At 35.5% G+C, this 18,572-nt stretch overlaps 1 protein-coding gene across 1 annotated transcript; it reads left to right on the top strand.

Moving 5' to 3' along the window:
• Window positions 1–16,608: 16,608 nt before the first annotated feature.
• On the top strand, window positions 16,609–17,551 carry LOC121968431 (heavy metal-associated isoprenylated plant protein 44-like). Its single transcript, XM_042518809.1, has 2 exons — window positions 16,609–16,858; window positions 16,923–17,551. Exons 1-2 carry the CDS (start codon window positions 16,685–16,687, stop codon window positions 17,313–17,315), a joined length of 567 nt encoding a protein of 188 aa, XP_042374743.1. The 5' UTR covers window positions 16,609–16,684; the 3' UTR covers window positions 17,316–17,551.
• Window positions 17,552–18,572: the final 1,021 nt, after the last annotated feature.

Here is an 18,572-nt window from a genome sequence, read left to right as displayed (position 1 = left end):
AAACTCTAACTTAAACCCTTTTCCCTAATATCAAAACATTAGGGTACATCGATTGCTCCAACAATCTCTCTCTTTTTTATGTTTGACAACCGTTTAAGTTAGGGAAATAATATAGCAATAAATATACAAATAAATATGCAATCTAATCATGCATATACAATAGACCCTAATCCTTGACTCCCCCTTCATCTAATCTCCCCCTTGAGGTAGGATTCCTTGCAAAGGTATTTAGGTTTTTCACTTAAATCTAAACTTCTCTTACTTTGTCATACATCAAAAAGAGCTCTAATAATATCTCAATTATTGGACTCTTATACATCTAATGATCATAATCATCATGTATTAATATCACATATATATATATATATATATATATATATATGTAACGACCCAATTTTCCTCATTAGGAGTTTTAAAAGTTCTTAAAAATATTTAGAAATGCCATAGAAATATTCTAGGGATTTTTAGAGTATTTTTATGTAATTTTTGGAGTTAGTTTGGTATTTTACCAAGAGGAAGAAGTTAAAAAAAAAAAAAAGAATATGTTGAAGTCGGGTTTTGAACCCAAGATCTCAGACCCGAATCCGAGTCTTAACCGAACTCAGACAACCAGCTGATCCATGACTATTTTGTTATAATTTAAGGGAATTAAATATAGTTAAGCGGTCTTAAGAAACGAAATAAAATTTTCGTTTAAAAAGGAGCCGAGGGCGGCTCGAACCCGGGACCTTCGGGAATCCGCCTTTCCAGCGGACCAAGCGCGCTCGCTGATGTTTCGTGAACAAATCAATCACGAATTGGTCTTAAGCCATAACCCTAGGTTATAAAAGGATGAGTAAGAGAGGGGTTAAGTTATTTTTCTTTTCTCTCTTTTCCTCTTCTCCTCTCTCTCGCGTCGGCGACTCCCCTTGAGCGGAAAACAGAGGCGAGTTTAGGGCTCATCTCCGTCGCCAGCCAAGGGGTCTTTCCGTGAGATCTTCATGGATCCGAGCTCTTCTCGTCGAAGAGAATACGCGGGCACAGAAGGAAGGCCGAGATCGTGGGCTCCTCCGAACCCTAGAAGGGATTTTTGCCGGCTGTGAGTTCAAGAACAGCAAGGTAAGTTGCTACTCACCTGCAGTAGGATAGTTCCGGATTCGTATTCCTTCTTGTTTTTGAATTTTCTGTGAAGATTGGGAATTCATGTTTGCTGCCGTTATTTCCTTCTTTTGGTTTCCTGTTTGATTAGGGGTTTAAGAAGAGTTCAAGGAAATTCTTTCCGCTTGAATTTCTGCCGCAGCACGTTTTGCCCTAAGGTTTTTCTGTTGCCTTATGAAGGGTTCGGTTATAAACATGTTTACATGGAACTTTAATCTCAGCAGGTTATAGTTTTGTTGTGCTAAGAATTGGAGATGAAATAAGCCTTATAGGGGTAAAATTCCAGCAGGTTTCAATTATGTTGTTGATTTTATGAATTACTGTTGTTAAGCTTTGTAGTATTGGCATTTTATTTCACTGCCATGTTGTTCCCTTTCTGGTTAGGGTTCTGTTCTATTGAAGTCTTAGTAGTATATGTTCTTGGCTTCCTTCCTTTTAAGTTGTGTTGTAGCAAGAATTAGTATCCTGTTGCTAGATATTAGATTTGATTTTATTCTGTGATGTTCTTGAAGTAACTCAAGGTTTCTGTGCTTGATTCGGTTGAGATTTTATTTCATTTGTCACAGTGATGAGTAGTTTCGGAGTCCTTTATTCACTGCCATGAATTGAAGTTTATGTTGTTGGTTTTCTTTGCCATCTAATGAAGCATGATTTGGAGAATTAGGGTTGCTTACAAAAAGGGTTAAGCTGTGAATTTGATATATATGTTTGTTTAAATAGCTATGTATAGCATTTTGCTTCCCTTATATTACTTTCTTGCCGTGGAACTATAGACAACTCCCACCAGTAGGCATGAGCATGAGCAGATCTATTCAAGTGAGCATGTATATTCATTCAATTAGAAGTAGGCATGAACAGATTCATTCAAGTGTGCATTTATATATTCATTCAGTTCCTTTTCTATTTAGATTTAGTAAATGACATGAACATGTGCAGATTTAGATTTCTAGTTCCTTTGCTATTGGAATAACATGGGCAGATTTCTAGTTTTTTTTTATGTTATTAGATGTGCATGAGTAGCCTTCCTTTTAAAACAATCAGTTTCTAGTTTCTTTAGAGCTTAATATGTAGAATTGTGTTAGCTTAATATGCAGCATTTTAGTGTGCAGATTTTTATTAAGTATTAGTGTGCAGAATTCATTTACCCTTAGCTGAACATGTGCAGATTTTTATAAGCATAGCATGCAGATTTTTATAAGTATAGTATGCAGATTTTTATATGCAGAATTTTATTAGCATAGTAGGCAGATTTTTGGTTAAGCATTTCAAAGTTAGAATTTGCTTAAACATTTCAGTTTCTTTTTAAAGAAGTATTCTTTTAGAAGTATTAACAAGTATAAGAAAGATAAAGAAAAGAAAGAAAAAGGCCAAGACCTTTAGTAGATCCCAAAGTCAAGACTTTAGGGATTTTGGCACACAAGGTGCTAAAGAAAATGCCAAGGCATTATATAGAAGTATTAAAAGATAACAAGTATTTTACTTTTATCAGTGGCACTGTGCTGGAGTCTCAGTTGTCCCTGGGTTGGGCTCCCATAGTCGTCCCTAGGTTTAGATAACCTAGTAGTAACGGCACGGCCGATGGTCGACGGTCGACGACCCGAGGGTCGCCAAATGGACCGCCAAATAGGTCGTCGAATGGGTTGGGTCGTTACAAAAGTAAAAGCACAGTTGTCGGGCCCAAGAGAAGTTGATTATTATTTTGAAGTATTATAAGTATAAGTTTTTAAACGAGTAAAATGAGTTTTACATAAACATAAAGTATTAAAGATTAAGTTAGAACAAATGAAATAAGTTTCATATAGTTCTAAAAATCAGTAAGTTTAGTTCTTTATTCTACTATGTTTATCTAGTGGATGAGTAGTTTTCATGTTTACCTATTAGATGAGTAGCATGATTAGCTATTAGAATTACATGAGTAGATTCATTAGCTTTTCTTTGCTATTAGTTTGACATGAGCAGTTATGTTTATGCTTTATCTCTTTTAGAGCATATAGTTTCTAGTTCTTTTCGTATACATGCACATTCGTGATTTTGTGAGTTAGATAGCGCTTACTAAGCAAATTTTGCTTATAGATTGCACTTCCTCTTACTGCAGATACAGGAAAGGAAAAGATATAGAAAGGAAGGCGATAAGGAGGTGTTCGAAGGATGTGTGATGCTAGGACTATGGAAGCCTTGGGACTAGGAAAGAAGTTTTAATTTTAGTTTCCGCATTTTAGTTATTGTAAACATTTGAGTTGTATTTTAAGTTCATGTCATTTGAGATTATTCTGTTTAGATTGCATGTAGGATGAGTTCAGTTTAGTAAGTAGATATTTGTGTGTTTGATACTTATTTAACTGCGTGGTTGATTGATATATGTTCCAGCCGCTTGTGGCTGAGTATATATTGCATGTATTGTTGAATATGGTCACCGGTACAGGGGAGATTTTGTCGAAATTTTTCGGTAGGATTTCCATGTGATTTTTAATCATACCGGTTAAGTAGAATTAGTAGTTAAGTAACGGTCATCCTTAGAGAGTAGTAGTAGTAAGAAGGGTGGTCGTTACAATATATATATATATATCATTCTTTTGGTCATTTCTTATTACTGAAAGACAATTTCAGACTATCTTAATCGACGACCCTTGTCCCTAGTCGACTACCCTTCATTAAATCAAACTCATAGAAAACATTCTATTTTTGATGAACAGTATTATCAATCGAATGGTTTCTGATAGCAGTTGACTAGTACACAATTTTAGCCGTAAATATATTTCTAAATCTAATTTTTAAAATGTATTAAAAATTCTACAGACCTCCAAAATTTTTAAAACTTATTGGAGAAGTCTATTTTACCATTGTCTACTTGGAAAAATTAGAATTAGAATTAATTTATCATGGATCCCAAGATAGACATAAAATTTAAAACTATTTAAATAGTTCAATTAAACATTGACCTAAAGTCCTAATTTTGGCTTCCACTTGAAGTATTTGTCTATACTAAACCATAATGTATCCCTAACATTTGTTTATATGGCATCTATATATCTAAAACTAATTTTCATGTAATATGAATTCATTTCATATTTTCATGCATGAATCTCATCCCAATTGTGCCAACTAACTAGGTTAGAGACTCAAGTCTATCTCTAAACCCTTTGGTATATTTTATGACCCATTTAGAATCCCAAGTAAGATCCACTTGAGATCCATTGACTATGGATCATAAATTGACTCTTTGAGATCCCCCTAGAGCTCTTAACCCTAGCCACCTTCCTAGGTGACTTATCTATTATGGCTAGACTATAATGATGCACCTCGGCTGACAATTGACCTAACCACTTTACTCTCTTAACAGTAGACACCTTTCTTTCATTAATTTCTCCTTGTCCTTAGCATTGGATGATTTATCCTTAATTGAGATATCCTTGGATTTGTTATCCTTGGATTTGTTATCCTTGGATAACTTCTCCTTGCCATAGTTTTATGCAACCCTTGCATATATCTTTTCATTGACCTTGGAGATTTCTCCTTTGCCATTAGCACATGAAATCATTGCATGTGTCCTTTCTTTGGCGTTAGGGGATGATGACGATATCCCAAACCTGATCTATCACTTTTAGTTTTTTGACTACCCAAAATCTTATCAAGTCCTTTAGATCCAACAATGAATCTATTTAGGAATTTTTCTACCCTATCAAATTTTTCCCTCAAGGATTGATTTTTCAATTCTAGCTTTCTAATCCTAGAATCGACTTGTCTACCATGGACATTCCTAGACTTACTCATCTTCCTAAGCATGTGTCTCCCCTTCTTGGGATTAATGCCTAGATTTTTCACTACCTTCCTCTCCTTAGACAATGTGGGTTGCTTTTTGTTAGGTCTAATCTTTGAATTTGATTTCCTAGGATTATCAACCATGTTAACCCTATTCTTATCATTATATCTAAAATCATAATTATGCATGGGAAAATAAACAACATTAGTTCTAACATGCATGGAGGAATTTAAATTTGAATTAAACTTCAAATTAGGGTTTACCTTCCCCTTTACCTTTAGAGCTCCCCCTAGACTTAAGCCTCCATTTTTCCTCCATTTCTTCAATTGGGTGAGCTTCTTAAGTTCTCCCTCCCTTGGGCATTTGGAGTGGTAGTAACCCCGCTCACCACACGTGAGGCGTATGATGTGCCACTTCTTCTTGACTTCATTCCTACAACTCACATTAGTTAATAAATCAACCTAATTGAGTTTTGGGTTTACCTCCTTTACATTTTTGGGAAATGAACACATACTCTTGTAGTGTCTCATCTCTCCACATTCAAAATATTTGATATGGACCTTCCCACTCTCCTTGGTAGAGGTATTTGAGGGTTAAACTTCCAAGATCTCCACTATCTCGGATTGCTCTTCTTCTTCTTCCCTCGAAGATGTGGACGATTCCACTTCTTCCTCCTCTTCTGATGTTGAACACGTCTCAACATTTTAATGATCCTTTTCTTCCTCCTGGACTAATGAGTCTTTCTCCTTAGGCTCGTCCACTTCTTGGATTTGTGTAAGATTTTTATGATAAGCAATTATCTTTTTCCAAAGGTCACTTGCATTTTGTATTCACCTACACTAGACAACACATTTAAAGGAAATAATTTTAATAAGATTTCAGTTACCTCCTTGTTCGCCTCCAATTATTGCCTTTTCTCCTCACTCTAATATCTTGGCCGAAGACATTTCCTCTTCTTATCCGTTGGAGCTTCAAAGGGTTCTTCCAACATGATCCAATAGTTCCAATCTAATTGGAACCATGACTCCAATCGCTTCCTCTAAAACTTGAAATATCCTTGCTCGTATGAGGGTGGAATTCGGATATCTCATCCTAGTGCTCCTTCTAACTCCATTGCGATACCACTTGTTGGTATCGACCGATTTCCAAATATCATCGTCTTCTTCCTCTAGCCCTTGCTCCTTTCAGCAATTAGTCCTTCAAGAGCGCTCTTAGCTCTGATATCAATTGTTAGGGCCTTGATCATTAGCTAGAGGGGGGGTGAATAGATGGTCTCCCACTTTGTTCCCTTTTCTATACTTGTTAGCATAGAAGAAATGCACACAACCAAATATGTAAACTAACCCTAGACACAAGATGAAAGGAAACAAATCCTAACACATTTTTTTACGTAATTCAGATATAATACTCCAACTCTATGGTTGTCCGTAAGGTGGATGATCCCTCAATCCATTGATGAACTATCCCTCAATCCGTCGATGGATTAGTCCCCAGAACTCCAGCTAGTTCAATTCTCCTTATCGGTAGAGAAACCTTATTATAAACTTGATCAAGAACTCTTGGATTGTTCTGAGCTTTGGAGATTCTATTAGGGGTTAACCATCTCTTATTTTGTCATCTAAGCCAGCCAATCCGAGTTCCATTATATAGAGTTTAGGAGGAAACACCCAAGTTATGTTTCTGCCACCAATCAATTGCTATATTTACCAGTTGATTGACCTCTATGGAGTTCGATTATTACAACCTAACGGCAAGATTCCAGTTGACTATTTACCATGAATCAATCAACTAACCTTTATAGACTAAGCGAAAAGAAGCACTCTATTCACTCCGAGTCGACTGCCCAATCAATTGGTAACTTTATCAGTCAACTAGTAATCCTAGAACCACAAACCCTGGAATTCCATTCCGGGCTTGCTGGTTCTTAACCACTAGTCGATTGAGATATATACCAGTTGATTGGTAAGCCCTAACATAGGGATATACCCCCAAGTACAATCACTCATGCACTTGTCCTCACCCACACAACCTTAACCTTGTCTTCTATCCTCTTCTATCAGCCTTGCATCTCATAGATGCTTCCCTATACTTCATACCTTACCTTTAAGAGTTTCCTTTAGTCTTTTCCTTATTGTCGAGTCTTCCTTGGCCATGAGGCTCCTCATCTCTAGAACTTCACCTTTGCTAAGACCTCCTTGCTTCGAGATTTCAACCTTGCCAAATCACACTTGGACTTGTTGGTACAATTTGTACTAATGATCTAACTCATATTTTGATGAATGAAAAGGGGATTAAAGTTAGAGTGTTTTATGATATAATTACTTTATCAAGTGTGCAGGAGTTAACGGGTCTGAAGGACTTGACACCAGGATGAAATCCAGTTAGGTCCTCAAGACTCGATAGCAGGTGGGAAGTCTAAATAGGTCCGAGGGGCTCTATATCTGGCAGAAATTCTAGTTGGGTCCATGGGACCTAACAATCGACCGAAGTCTAGTCGGGTCTGCAGACTTGACAACTAGAAGAAAGACCTGATGGGTTAAAGACAAGTTAAGCAATTTCAATTGGTAAGTAGAGATAAGCAACTAGAGGAGAGATCCAGTGAGGACGTGTTCCCCATTAAGGGAATTGTAGGTGTCAGTCCAACTAAGGTTCATTTGGAAAATCTAAGTTGAGACGTTGATTAAATTCTGGTCTTGGGGAGATAGAATCTAATTATTACTACTTTATTATTTTATGCTAACTCTATTTTGCAGATTAAATATATTTTCTGTCACCTCAACTAACCCTTTTTTATAGGGAAGAAGATGCTAAAGAAACGGACAGTTCGGGCGCCAGGAAGGGATCCGGGCACCCGAAGCTGGTCCGGGCACTTGGACTATCTCGCTTGAGCGGGTGCCGCAAGCACACGGGCAGTTCGGGTGCTCGAAGTTGGTCTAGGCACCCTGACAAGAAAACTTATCTAGGAGCTAAGTTGGAGCGCGTCGACTGAGCGAGCCACATCGGCATGGTCCAGGCACTCGGAGTGCTTCCAGGCACCCAGAATGGGCCTATATAAGGGCATTCAACCAGCAACTTCAGCACATCATCTGCTATGACTTTCACTCTTGCACAGTACTTTGAAAAATCTCCTACGACACTGTGAATCTCCTCCGACAACCAGCGATTAAGATCTTCTTTTTTTTTTGTCGGTAACATTGTTTTTAGTTCTTGTACTTAACTTTTGTAATCATTCGAGCTATTAATGGATTGCCCAATGAAAGTACTCTATGAGTGCAGACTTTGGAGTACGAGTGGTTGAAGGCTCTGAACCAAGTAAAACTACTAGTGTTAGTGTGTGATTGTCTTTATTCTTCTATCTTCTCTCTTTTATTCTTCCGCTACGTAATTCATTCTCGATTTTCAAAAATCACCATTAACCCCCTCTAACATTTTTTATGGTCCTACAAGTGATATCAGATCAGGTGCCGCTCTGAATTGGTGCAATCACCAATCAGACAAGGGGTGATTTTTGAACTTGCTTTTAATATTTTTTTTCCATTTTGAGTTTTCCAATAGAATCCAAATTGGTATAATTATCTCTTTGGATTAACTTTTTCGTTGTAAAATACTCTTGAATTGGTGCAACACCAATCAAGTTTTATTTTTTATTATCTCCCACAGTGCTAATCCAAGACCTAGTCTTGAGATTTCTCTCCTCCTCCTTCGTATGTGTAAAGCTTCATTTCTCTAAATGCCCAATCTAAAGGTTACAGCACCATTCATCCTCGACTCTTTAATGGAGATGACTTCTCATATTGGAAGAAGTGGATGGAGGTGTACCTAAAGACTGACATCGAGTAGTGGTTCACCATCTGACGAGGGTACAAGGCGTCGATTAACGAAGCAACAAAAGTACCAGTCGATCTAGAAAGATAGAATCCATAAGACAAGAAAAAGGTCAAGATTGACTCGAAGGCAACAAATATAATCCAATGTGGACTTACCAAGGAGGAACCGAACCATGTTGGCACATTCGAAAATGCCAAAGAGATCTGTGATAAATTAATCGAACTGCATGAGAGCACAAATGATGCAAAGGTAATGAAACATGACTTACTATTAAATAATTTGTTTAACATTAAAATGCAGGATGGAGAAACAGCTACTCAACTACACACTAGAATCAAAGACATTCTGAACGGACTCCACCTAATTGGTCACCAACTGAAGAACAAAGATATAATCAGGTATGCTTTGAACTCCTTTCCTCAAAATGTACTATGGATATCCATAGTAGATACTTATAAAGTTTCGAGGAACTTAAATAAACAAATACTAGATGAGTTATTTTGTGAACTTGAACTCCATGAACAGACTAACTCAAATTCGGTCGAGAAAGGTATTGCATTTTTTACAGGTTCTTTAAAAAAAGCCAAGAATAAGAACAAGATAGAGCTAGAATCTGAATCTGACTCAAAGATAACGAAGAACAACTAGTGAACATAACTAAAAAAATGTTCACTTTTTAGTTCTTGTACTTAACTTTTGTAATTATTCAAGTTATTAGTGGATTGCCCAACGAAAGCACTCGACGAGTGAGGGTCTTGGAGTAGGAGTCATCGAAGGCTCTGAACCAAGTAAAACTACTTGTATTAGCATGTGATTGTCTTTCTTCTTCTAGCTTCTCTCTTTTATTCTTCCGCTGCATAATTCGCTCTTGATTTTTGAAAATTACTATTCCCCCCCCCCCCCCCCCCCTTCTAAGATATTTACGGTCCTACAGGACTTATCTTTGCTAAGATCACACTTGGACTTTCCTTTGTACCTATCATGTGCACACTCAACAATGCATATCAAAAAAATAGATGCAAACCATAACTTAAACTCTTTGCCCAAACATCCAAACCTAAAGGTACATCGATTGCTCCAACAGAGAGTTAGACGGGGTGAAAAGTTTCATTCGCTTCTTTAAAATTAATTTGTAGCAAAAACTTAAAGCACTGCTAACACGTTTATTTTACTTGGTATCCACCTCTTTGAGGTGACTAATCCAAGGATTCACTCCTCACTTTCACAGATGCACTATGAAAACCTCCTTCTTAGAGGAGGAGAACCCTCGTACAAACTCAAGCATGAGAATATAACAAGAAAATAAGAACCCATATATCAAATACAATCGAGAACAATTTTTAGGGTTTACAATAAGGAAACTTGCATTGCTTGCACTTTTCTTGTTTTTACGGATTGCCTGTTAGTGGATGGAAATGCAATAGCACTATGTTCCAAAACTCCCAAGAATTGGTGTGAACAAGTGTTCTTCAAATCTTCATGAATACCCCTTTTCTAGGGTTACTTCAATGCCTCCTAATCGATTGACTTACCCTAATCAATTACCGAGTCAGCTTGACCATTCAAGACCTGCAGAATGACTCTTTCTTGCCTAACTAATCGATTGGTGAGTTATACCAATCAATTTGACAACTTCTAATCGATTACCTAGTCAATTTAGAACTTTCTATTCTTATGAGAATTTCTCAACCGATTTCTCAATCAATTCCAGCACCTACTGTGCTCTCATAAACAGGCTTCAATCGATTACCCTAATCAATTGGTGAAGCCTGAATCGATTGCCCTAATTAATTCCAAGCCCTTTTGTTCTCATGCGAAAACACCCTTAATCGATTGCCCTAATTGATTAACATAAGACCTAATCGATTAGCCAATCAATTCAGAGTCTTACTATAATTCATAAAAATCTCACATTCGATTACGTAATTAGCCTAATCAATTGGCCTTGGGCTAATCAATTGAGTTAATCGATTGCCCAACTTTAAACTTTGATCTCGAGTTAGGTTCCTTTACCCAACCCTAAAGTCATCTGTGAGTTGTTGGGATCTCTTTATCTAGCATTCAGTCACCCTTGACTTGTCAGGGCTTCTTCACCAAGTGTTCGGTCAACCATTAACCCACTTGAGCTTTCCATCTCTTGCCAACTTTTTATTAGACTTTTGATTAGCAAGTGTCCGATCAACCTTTAATCCACTTGGACTTTTCCATTTCTTAGCCCTACTAGGACTTCCATTGCCTAGCTTCCAACTAGGTCTTCCATTGCCTAGCCCCACTAGGTCTTCCATTGCCTAGTTCCCAACTAAATCCTCTACCGTCTAGCCTCTCTAGGACTTCCACTACCTAGTTCCCAACTAGGTATTCACTGTCTAGCCCCACTAGGACTTCCACTGCTTAGTTCCCAACTGGATCTTCACTACCTAGCTTCGCTAAGACTTCCACTATCTAACTTTACTCACTAGAACTTTTCTATTGCCTAACCTCCAGTTAAAACTTTTTTCTATCTAACCTTCAGTTAGGACTTCCTATTCCTAACCTCCAGTTAGAACTTCCTGCCTAACCTCCAGCTAGAACTTCCTAAGCAATTATTTGGTCCTCTTTTGATATACTTGACTTCTCTCTCACATATTGTCAAACATCGAAACTCAAGTTCGAGCCCACTCGAGCTTTGTCAAATTGGTCAACATTTACCTGAGAATGATTGCACCAACATTGTCAATAGGAACAACAGTCAACTATTACAAATACAACAATCGACTAAAATGAATGTAGAGTCACTATTCTTTGATTTCATTCACAATAGTTAACTATCATTTATTTTAGTCGATTGAATTAAATCAGTCGACTCGTAACTTAATATTTGTGTTTTTGGGTCACTAGTCGACCATATTGAAATAGTAGTCGACTGGGCATAAATGATAGTCGACTGAGCATCAACGGCTATTACAATTAACTGGGTCTCAAACATCAGTCAATTGTCAGCCCCAAAGTGGTAGCCGACTGTGAAACCCAAACATAGCAGTTGACTTAGCCAAACATCGATCGACTGTAGTTAGGGTTAGACACTTTTCTTGGGTGAAAACCATCGAAACCACCACATAATCATCGAAAACCACTGTTCACCATCAACTAGCATAAATGTCAGTCGACTAAACCTAGGGTTATCTTTCTACTATTGTCGAAAATCACTATTCATCAATCTACTGAACATTGTTTTGCTTCGGTGGAAACAACTATCATTCTTCATGAAAAAAGCCCCAAAAATGATAGAAAAACACAAAATAAAGGTTTTTTATTGTGGAAGTCAGTATGTACGCATTGTTCTATGGCATTAAACCGAAATCTAATAGAAAACGAATGCTTTTTCAAAATTCAAATACAAATCCAAATTATTTTCTCTATAAGATCAATGAAAAATCTTGCTCTGATACCAATTTAAAGAAAATAACAAAACACTATAAAAACACAAAATAGAGATTTTTGATCATGGGATTCAACAAATATGTGTTTTTCTATGACATTAGATCAAAATCTAATGGAAAACGAATGTCATTTTAGAATTCGATGACAAATCCAAAATGTTTTCTTGATAAAACTGATAAAAAAAAAACCTTACTCTAATGCCAATTGAAAGAAAACAACAATCTTCGTCGATATAAACTTGGGAAAACTGAAATATTTACCACAAGATGCAGAAAACCTTATGTTGTAATTAAATCATATATAAAGTCAAAGACATCGTCTCTACACTATCCCCTAGATTTGAAGTCGGAAATTGAAGCGTGATCTTCCGTATGGGTTAGGAGTTCAGTGCCATATATCCTCACCGAATGGGGAAGTAAGGAATCATCAATCAAATCCTTAATCCTACAAGGATCACACCTTATATATAACCTGATACCCTCTATTGATTGTTATCCCCTTAATGATAACACGAGTTTAAAGGTAAACGAGTCTACGCATATAATATCCATATTTAAAAACAAACCTAATAACAAATCAATTAGATCACTTTAACGAAAATAATGGCCAAGAAATTCACGGCAAGTCCACTAACAAGTTATTAAACATATAAAATATTTAATAGCTACAATATGAACACTTAATTTCTAGTCAACGTTAGTCAATATTATATTGTAGCAACACTTTAACTCTTATCAATACTAATAACACTGTGATTTAGTAATTACATTATTATCACAATATGAGCATTTTATTTTTGATCAATATTGGTCAATATTGATTAACATTGATCAATATTATATTATAGTAGTTATAAATCATAGTTGATACTTTATTTTTGATCAACACCGATCAATATTATGTTGTAGAATTTACGATAAACTATGTACTCGTAGCAACTATAAAAAGATATCTGACTCGAATGCTATTGAACATATTAAGAATAATTGTATAGTAAAATAATATTAATTAGTTATTTAATAATTAATTAATATATAAAATCATTTAGAACTAAACGATTATAAATTAATTAATTAATAAATAAGCATTTTCTAATTATTAACAATAATGATATGAAATTAAATAATTAACTAACATATGAAAATATTAATAATTATAGTATGGTGGGTTAGGATACTTCTAACATGGAAGATATATATATAATAAAAATTAAAAATATGTCCGACGGTTAATATGGCTGGAATCATAATCGACCCAATATTAATTTCAGTCCAAGAACCAAATCAACGGATAGCAGATTATAAGTGTGGGCCTGATTCGATCCCAGCTCCAGTGTCACATGCATCGCTAAAAATCTACATGTCTTTACAGGATATGCTCCCGCCTGCTTTGTAGACTTTTAGGCTATCTTATTCAGCATATGCAGCAACAGCACAATGGTACCCATGTCTCCTCATAACATGCATGCTTTCATTTTATGGTTGTTTGTATATTTACAGCTGACACTGATGGATTTCAAATGAAGTGAAGTGAACTGAACAAACACATGAGAATGACTGCACTCTGTAAGCGTGCAGAGGAATAGCATGGTGCTCAGTAATGATCAGTCTGTGAAAATGACATCATTATTTTATTGCAAGTGTTAGCAAAAGAACAAAGGCAATGATTAAAGTAGATTCTCACTGTTAACTTTTTTCATAGATTAATGTTAGTTTTGTCGTGGATTGACACAATGTTCAAAGGGCACATTTAAATTTTACTCTCTTTTGTTTTTTCCTTTCATTAGGTAATTTAAATTTATTTTGAAATGTTTTAGTCTATCAAATATTTCTGAATAAATTAAATTTGATTTACTTTAAGTCCAAAACAATAACTCAACTATTGAATTCCTCATTTCCTCATCTATATTCTCTTCCTCATTCTCATATATTCAAATCTTTATACCTTATCACTTACCCTCTAAGAACAAAGAAAGACCATGACCCTAACTCTTGGCCCTAGAGTCGGAATTATTAGTAAGTGCGTAGAATAATAATAATTATAGTGGTCAAAAAATCAAAATTCAGTAGGAGATTTCATTATCTAGGTGGACTCCGTCCATATATTTGTCAATTTAGATTTTTATTGAACTCTCTTTTAATGACATGAAACAGTCGCGAGGGGATCCCTAACATAACAATACGACATTTAAAAACTAGCCATATTCTCTTAAAAATAATAAAATGGTACCCTTACTTGGTAGGAAGAGTAATCAGCCTAATTAGGTTACCCTATTGCTACCAAACCAGCATGTTCTGTTGCCATAATTACACACCAAGATATATCAATTCAGAGGGGGGCCTAGAACTGGTATTCCAGCTCAAATGGATATATATACATATATATATATATATATATATATATATATATATATATATATATATTTCATAATCATCAAGGCTTCTATCTTTCCTTTTTTTTTAATCAAGGTGTCCCGCCCTACCACTATTTTCAAGTCAATATTATTATCTCTTATTATACATATTAAATTTGAATCAGTCGGTCAATTAAATATGATAAATTTATATTATAATAATTATGATTTCATAATTATTACCGTAGTTATAGAAGTTATAATTTCATAACTACTACAACCCAGACTTATTTTATTTAAGTTACAGTAGTTATAAAATTGTAACTATTATAATTAATATAGTAACTATGAAACACAGATAACTAATATAGCAACTATGAAACACAGATTAGTTATGTTCATACAACTAACCAATCAGTTTAGAATATAATGTGCATGTAGAAGAATATTTGAAGATAATTATGTCATTTTGTAAAAAATAAATAGGGTGAGATACTCTTTGATTAAAAAAATAAAAGAGGGATACTTGATAATTGAGAAGAAAAAAGAAGTTATTTTTAATTTTTACCCAATTTTTAATGCTGCATATTCGATCATCATTCTCACTTTGCTAATATGGTTTGGCCGTTTGAAATTTAATGATTTTTTTTTTCAGATTTCATCCAATTAATAGTAGTAAAAGACAGTATATTTTTCAAGTAATTAGATTCGATTTTTACCAAGATATACCTATGACGATTAAACTATTAGTGTAGTTAGGATACCATATTAGGAGCTACAATGCTTTTTGAATTTACGTAGTGCGTAGAATACGCAATCAAACTGTATTTTTTGGGGTACTTGTATAAAAAATAATAAAAAGTTGACCTCCAACTACTGAAATTCGACTTTGTTTTCCGCCGAAAGTGTGTACAATTTACAGTATCAATTTGGTGAAGCAGTTCAAAAGATTTCTATCAGGTTTGGAATAGAATCTAGTGACAGATCAAAGTTTGGCAAAAAGAAGGTCCATGTCTGATAGATTCTGAAAATTTTCAAAAGATTTTCTTCACACACTCTGTTTCCTGAAACAGAGTTCTATTTATTTATTTATTATTATATTTTTCTTTTTTGTTGTTAAACAAATGGATTGGTGTTAGCCATGGCTTCCTGTGGTGGGGACTCATACCCACAATTCCAGCACTAATAAGGGGACGACCATTGATCACAAACCATTAAGGAATAAAATACTAGGGTAAATATTTTTATAAAAAAACACCCCTACTATGAGAATTCTTAAAAGAACGTCCTTTTCATAAAAAGTTAACAGCATGTTTCACCGTTAAATGAACAAAACCAAATTCAATGTTTAATTTGATAAAATTTTATTTAGGTTCGTTTAATTTACATAAGGATGAATAAAACTAAATAAGTAAATTTGAACAGATATATATTCAATTTATTAATATTCATAAATAGTATATATTTAACTTATTAATATTCATAAATAAAGATTATAAACAGTTCAGGAATAAAATTTAAAAATTATATTCATCAATAAATTTTTTATCAAACTTATACATATCAAATAAACTCTCAAAATAAATGAATAAAATTGTAATATTAAACTCACTAACTAATCAAATAAGTTATAAAATATAAAACTTTTAAACAATCAAATAAATATCTAAATAAATCAAGATCATATTATGTTTGAATAACTATTTTAATAGTTTAGTTCATTTATTCCTGGCTTTGTCTTGTCTCCATTAACTTATTAAATAAATTTGAATAATATAAAGTTTGGCTTGGCTTTTTTTATAGCGGCTATAAAGTGTTCAAATAAATAATTTTTTTAATTTAAGCTAGTCAAAAATATTATATAATCACTAAAAAAATAGATCATAAACCCTTTTTAATTAAGCATTTTAAGCATATTAGTAAAAAGTTTTTTTTTAAGTATAGAAATGGTCTATATATAATTTTTTCTATCAAGTTGAACTGATTTATAATAGCTGTTCCATATTAAGATAAAATGATACTAGAATAAAGGAATTGTTAAGATATATATATATATATATATATTAAAGCACTATTTTTACTTTTTTGTTTTGACAATTGTGATAATTAGAGGGCTTTTTGGGTTTTGCCGATGATTGATGCATTCAAATTAAATCCGTAAGGTAACGTTTTCCAGCTCGCGAGCCATGGGAAGAGCCTTGAACACTCTGCTCTCCGTCTTCTTCTCCGGCGACCACCGGAACACCTACTGCTACCACAACACCATCAACGGCGGCAACAACTCCTACTACTACTACACAGAGGGCACGAGGATGATCGACAGGAATAAGACGACCAAGGGAAAGTCTGTGTCTCTGCAGGTTCGTTTCCGATCAAATTAAACTTTTGGCAGATCGAATCAATCTGATTTGTGTTGATATACAGACGGTGGAGCTGAAGGTGAGGATGTGCTGCACAGGGTGCGAGAGGGTCGTGAAACAGGCCCTCATGAAGCTTCGAGGGGTGGATTCGGTGGATGTGGAGGTGGAGATGGAGAAGGTGACAGTGACGGGGTACGTGGAGCGGGGGAAGGTGCTGAAGCAGGTGAGGCGGAGCGGGAAGAAGGCGGAGTTCTGGCCCAACCCGGAGCCGCCGCTCTACTACACGACGGCGAAGAACTACTTCCATGACGAGGACGCCTACCGGGACAGCTACAACTACCGGAAGCACGGATACAACGGCGACCGTCATGGAAGGGCGCCGGAGGCCTACCGCGGCGACGACCGCGTCGGCAACCTGTTCAACGACGACGACGTCAACGCCTGCAGCGTCATGTGATGGTGTTGTACGTAGGAGTGTGGCATGCATCATGAGTTGCTCTCCGCCATGATTGTGGCCTGGGAGCTTCCATGTGGGGGAAAAGTTTGTTGTCTCTGCTCTCGGTCTCCTTCCTCTGCGACGAACGCATGCACCCTGTTCTCGATGCCACAGGCGTGCGTGCGTGATCGTGTTTAATTTGTGCTTGACAACTTATTTAAGTTGCTTTAATTTGGAGGAAATCTTTGATAGATTTAGTGTTTGAGTTGGCGCCTCGTTTCTAAATGAATATGAATGAGGTAAATTATGAGTAACTATTAGTCATTAGTACAAGTGATCAGTGTATGAGAGAAGACAGACTCAGATGCACCAAGTTTTGACCCCAACACCTTAAATGGCAACGCTGTTGGGAAAAAAAATTATTGGAGAAGAAATAAAAGGAAAATATGAGAGACAATAATATGGAGGAGGAGGAGACTCTCTATGTGGAAGAGAAGGAGAATAAAACAAAACACACAACTTGCTTCATTCAGTGAAAATAAGTACATATTTATAGGCTTATTTGATAAACACTAATAATTTAGATTTTTTTTTTAATTCTATCTCTACGAAACTCTTATCATTATCATGACAACTCAACAATTTTATCCTATCACAAAGTTAGTCAAACTTGCCACCTCATCCTTCTATCTTCACAAATTTTATCAACATCTAAAATCAAGTTTAATTTCCAACACCCCCTCTTAAATTTGATTTTGTAACTCCAAGCAAATATCGCATTTTGATGAAGTCTTCAAATTTGAGTGACTTGGTAAAAATATCAGCAACTTGATCTTGAGACTTTATGTATTCCACTTGCACCTCTTTTCTTGTAATACATTCTCTGATATAATGAAAGCGCGTATCAATGTGCTTGTTTCTATCATGGAAGATTGGATTTTTTTGCTAGTACTATTGTAGACTTGTTATCAACTCGAATCTTGGTTTCCTCTTCTTGTGGTAACCTTAACTCATTCAATAAATTTCTGAGCCAAACAGCATGACAAACACATGAAGTCGCAGCCACATACTCCGCATCACAAGTAGAAAGTGTGACAATAGGCTGTTTTTTTGACATCCAAGTGAAAGTTGTATCTCCCATAAAGAACACAAATCCTGTAGTGCACTTTCTATCGTCTATATTGTTGGTGCAACCTTAGGTCAAGGTTGACCTGGGTGACCCGACTCGAGTTGACCTGACTCGAGGTATATTTTGATGTTTGACAATAATAGATAAGT

The sequence above is a fragment of the Zingiber officinale genome, chromosome 3B (genome assembly GCF_018446385.1).
Source record: "Zingiber officinale cultivar Zhangliang chromosome 3B, Zo_v1.1, whole genome shotgun sequence".
Lineage (NCBI taxonomy): Eukaryota > Viridiplantae > Streptophyta > Magnoliopsida > Zingiberales > Zingiberaceae > Zingiber > Zingiber officinale.
The sequence above is the reverse complement of the archived record's forward strand: the minus strand, read 5'-3'. Positions and strand labels throughout refer to the sequence as shown.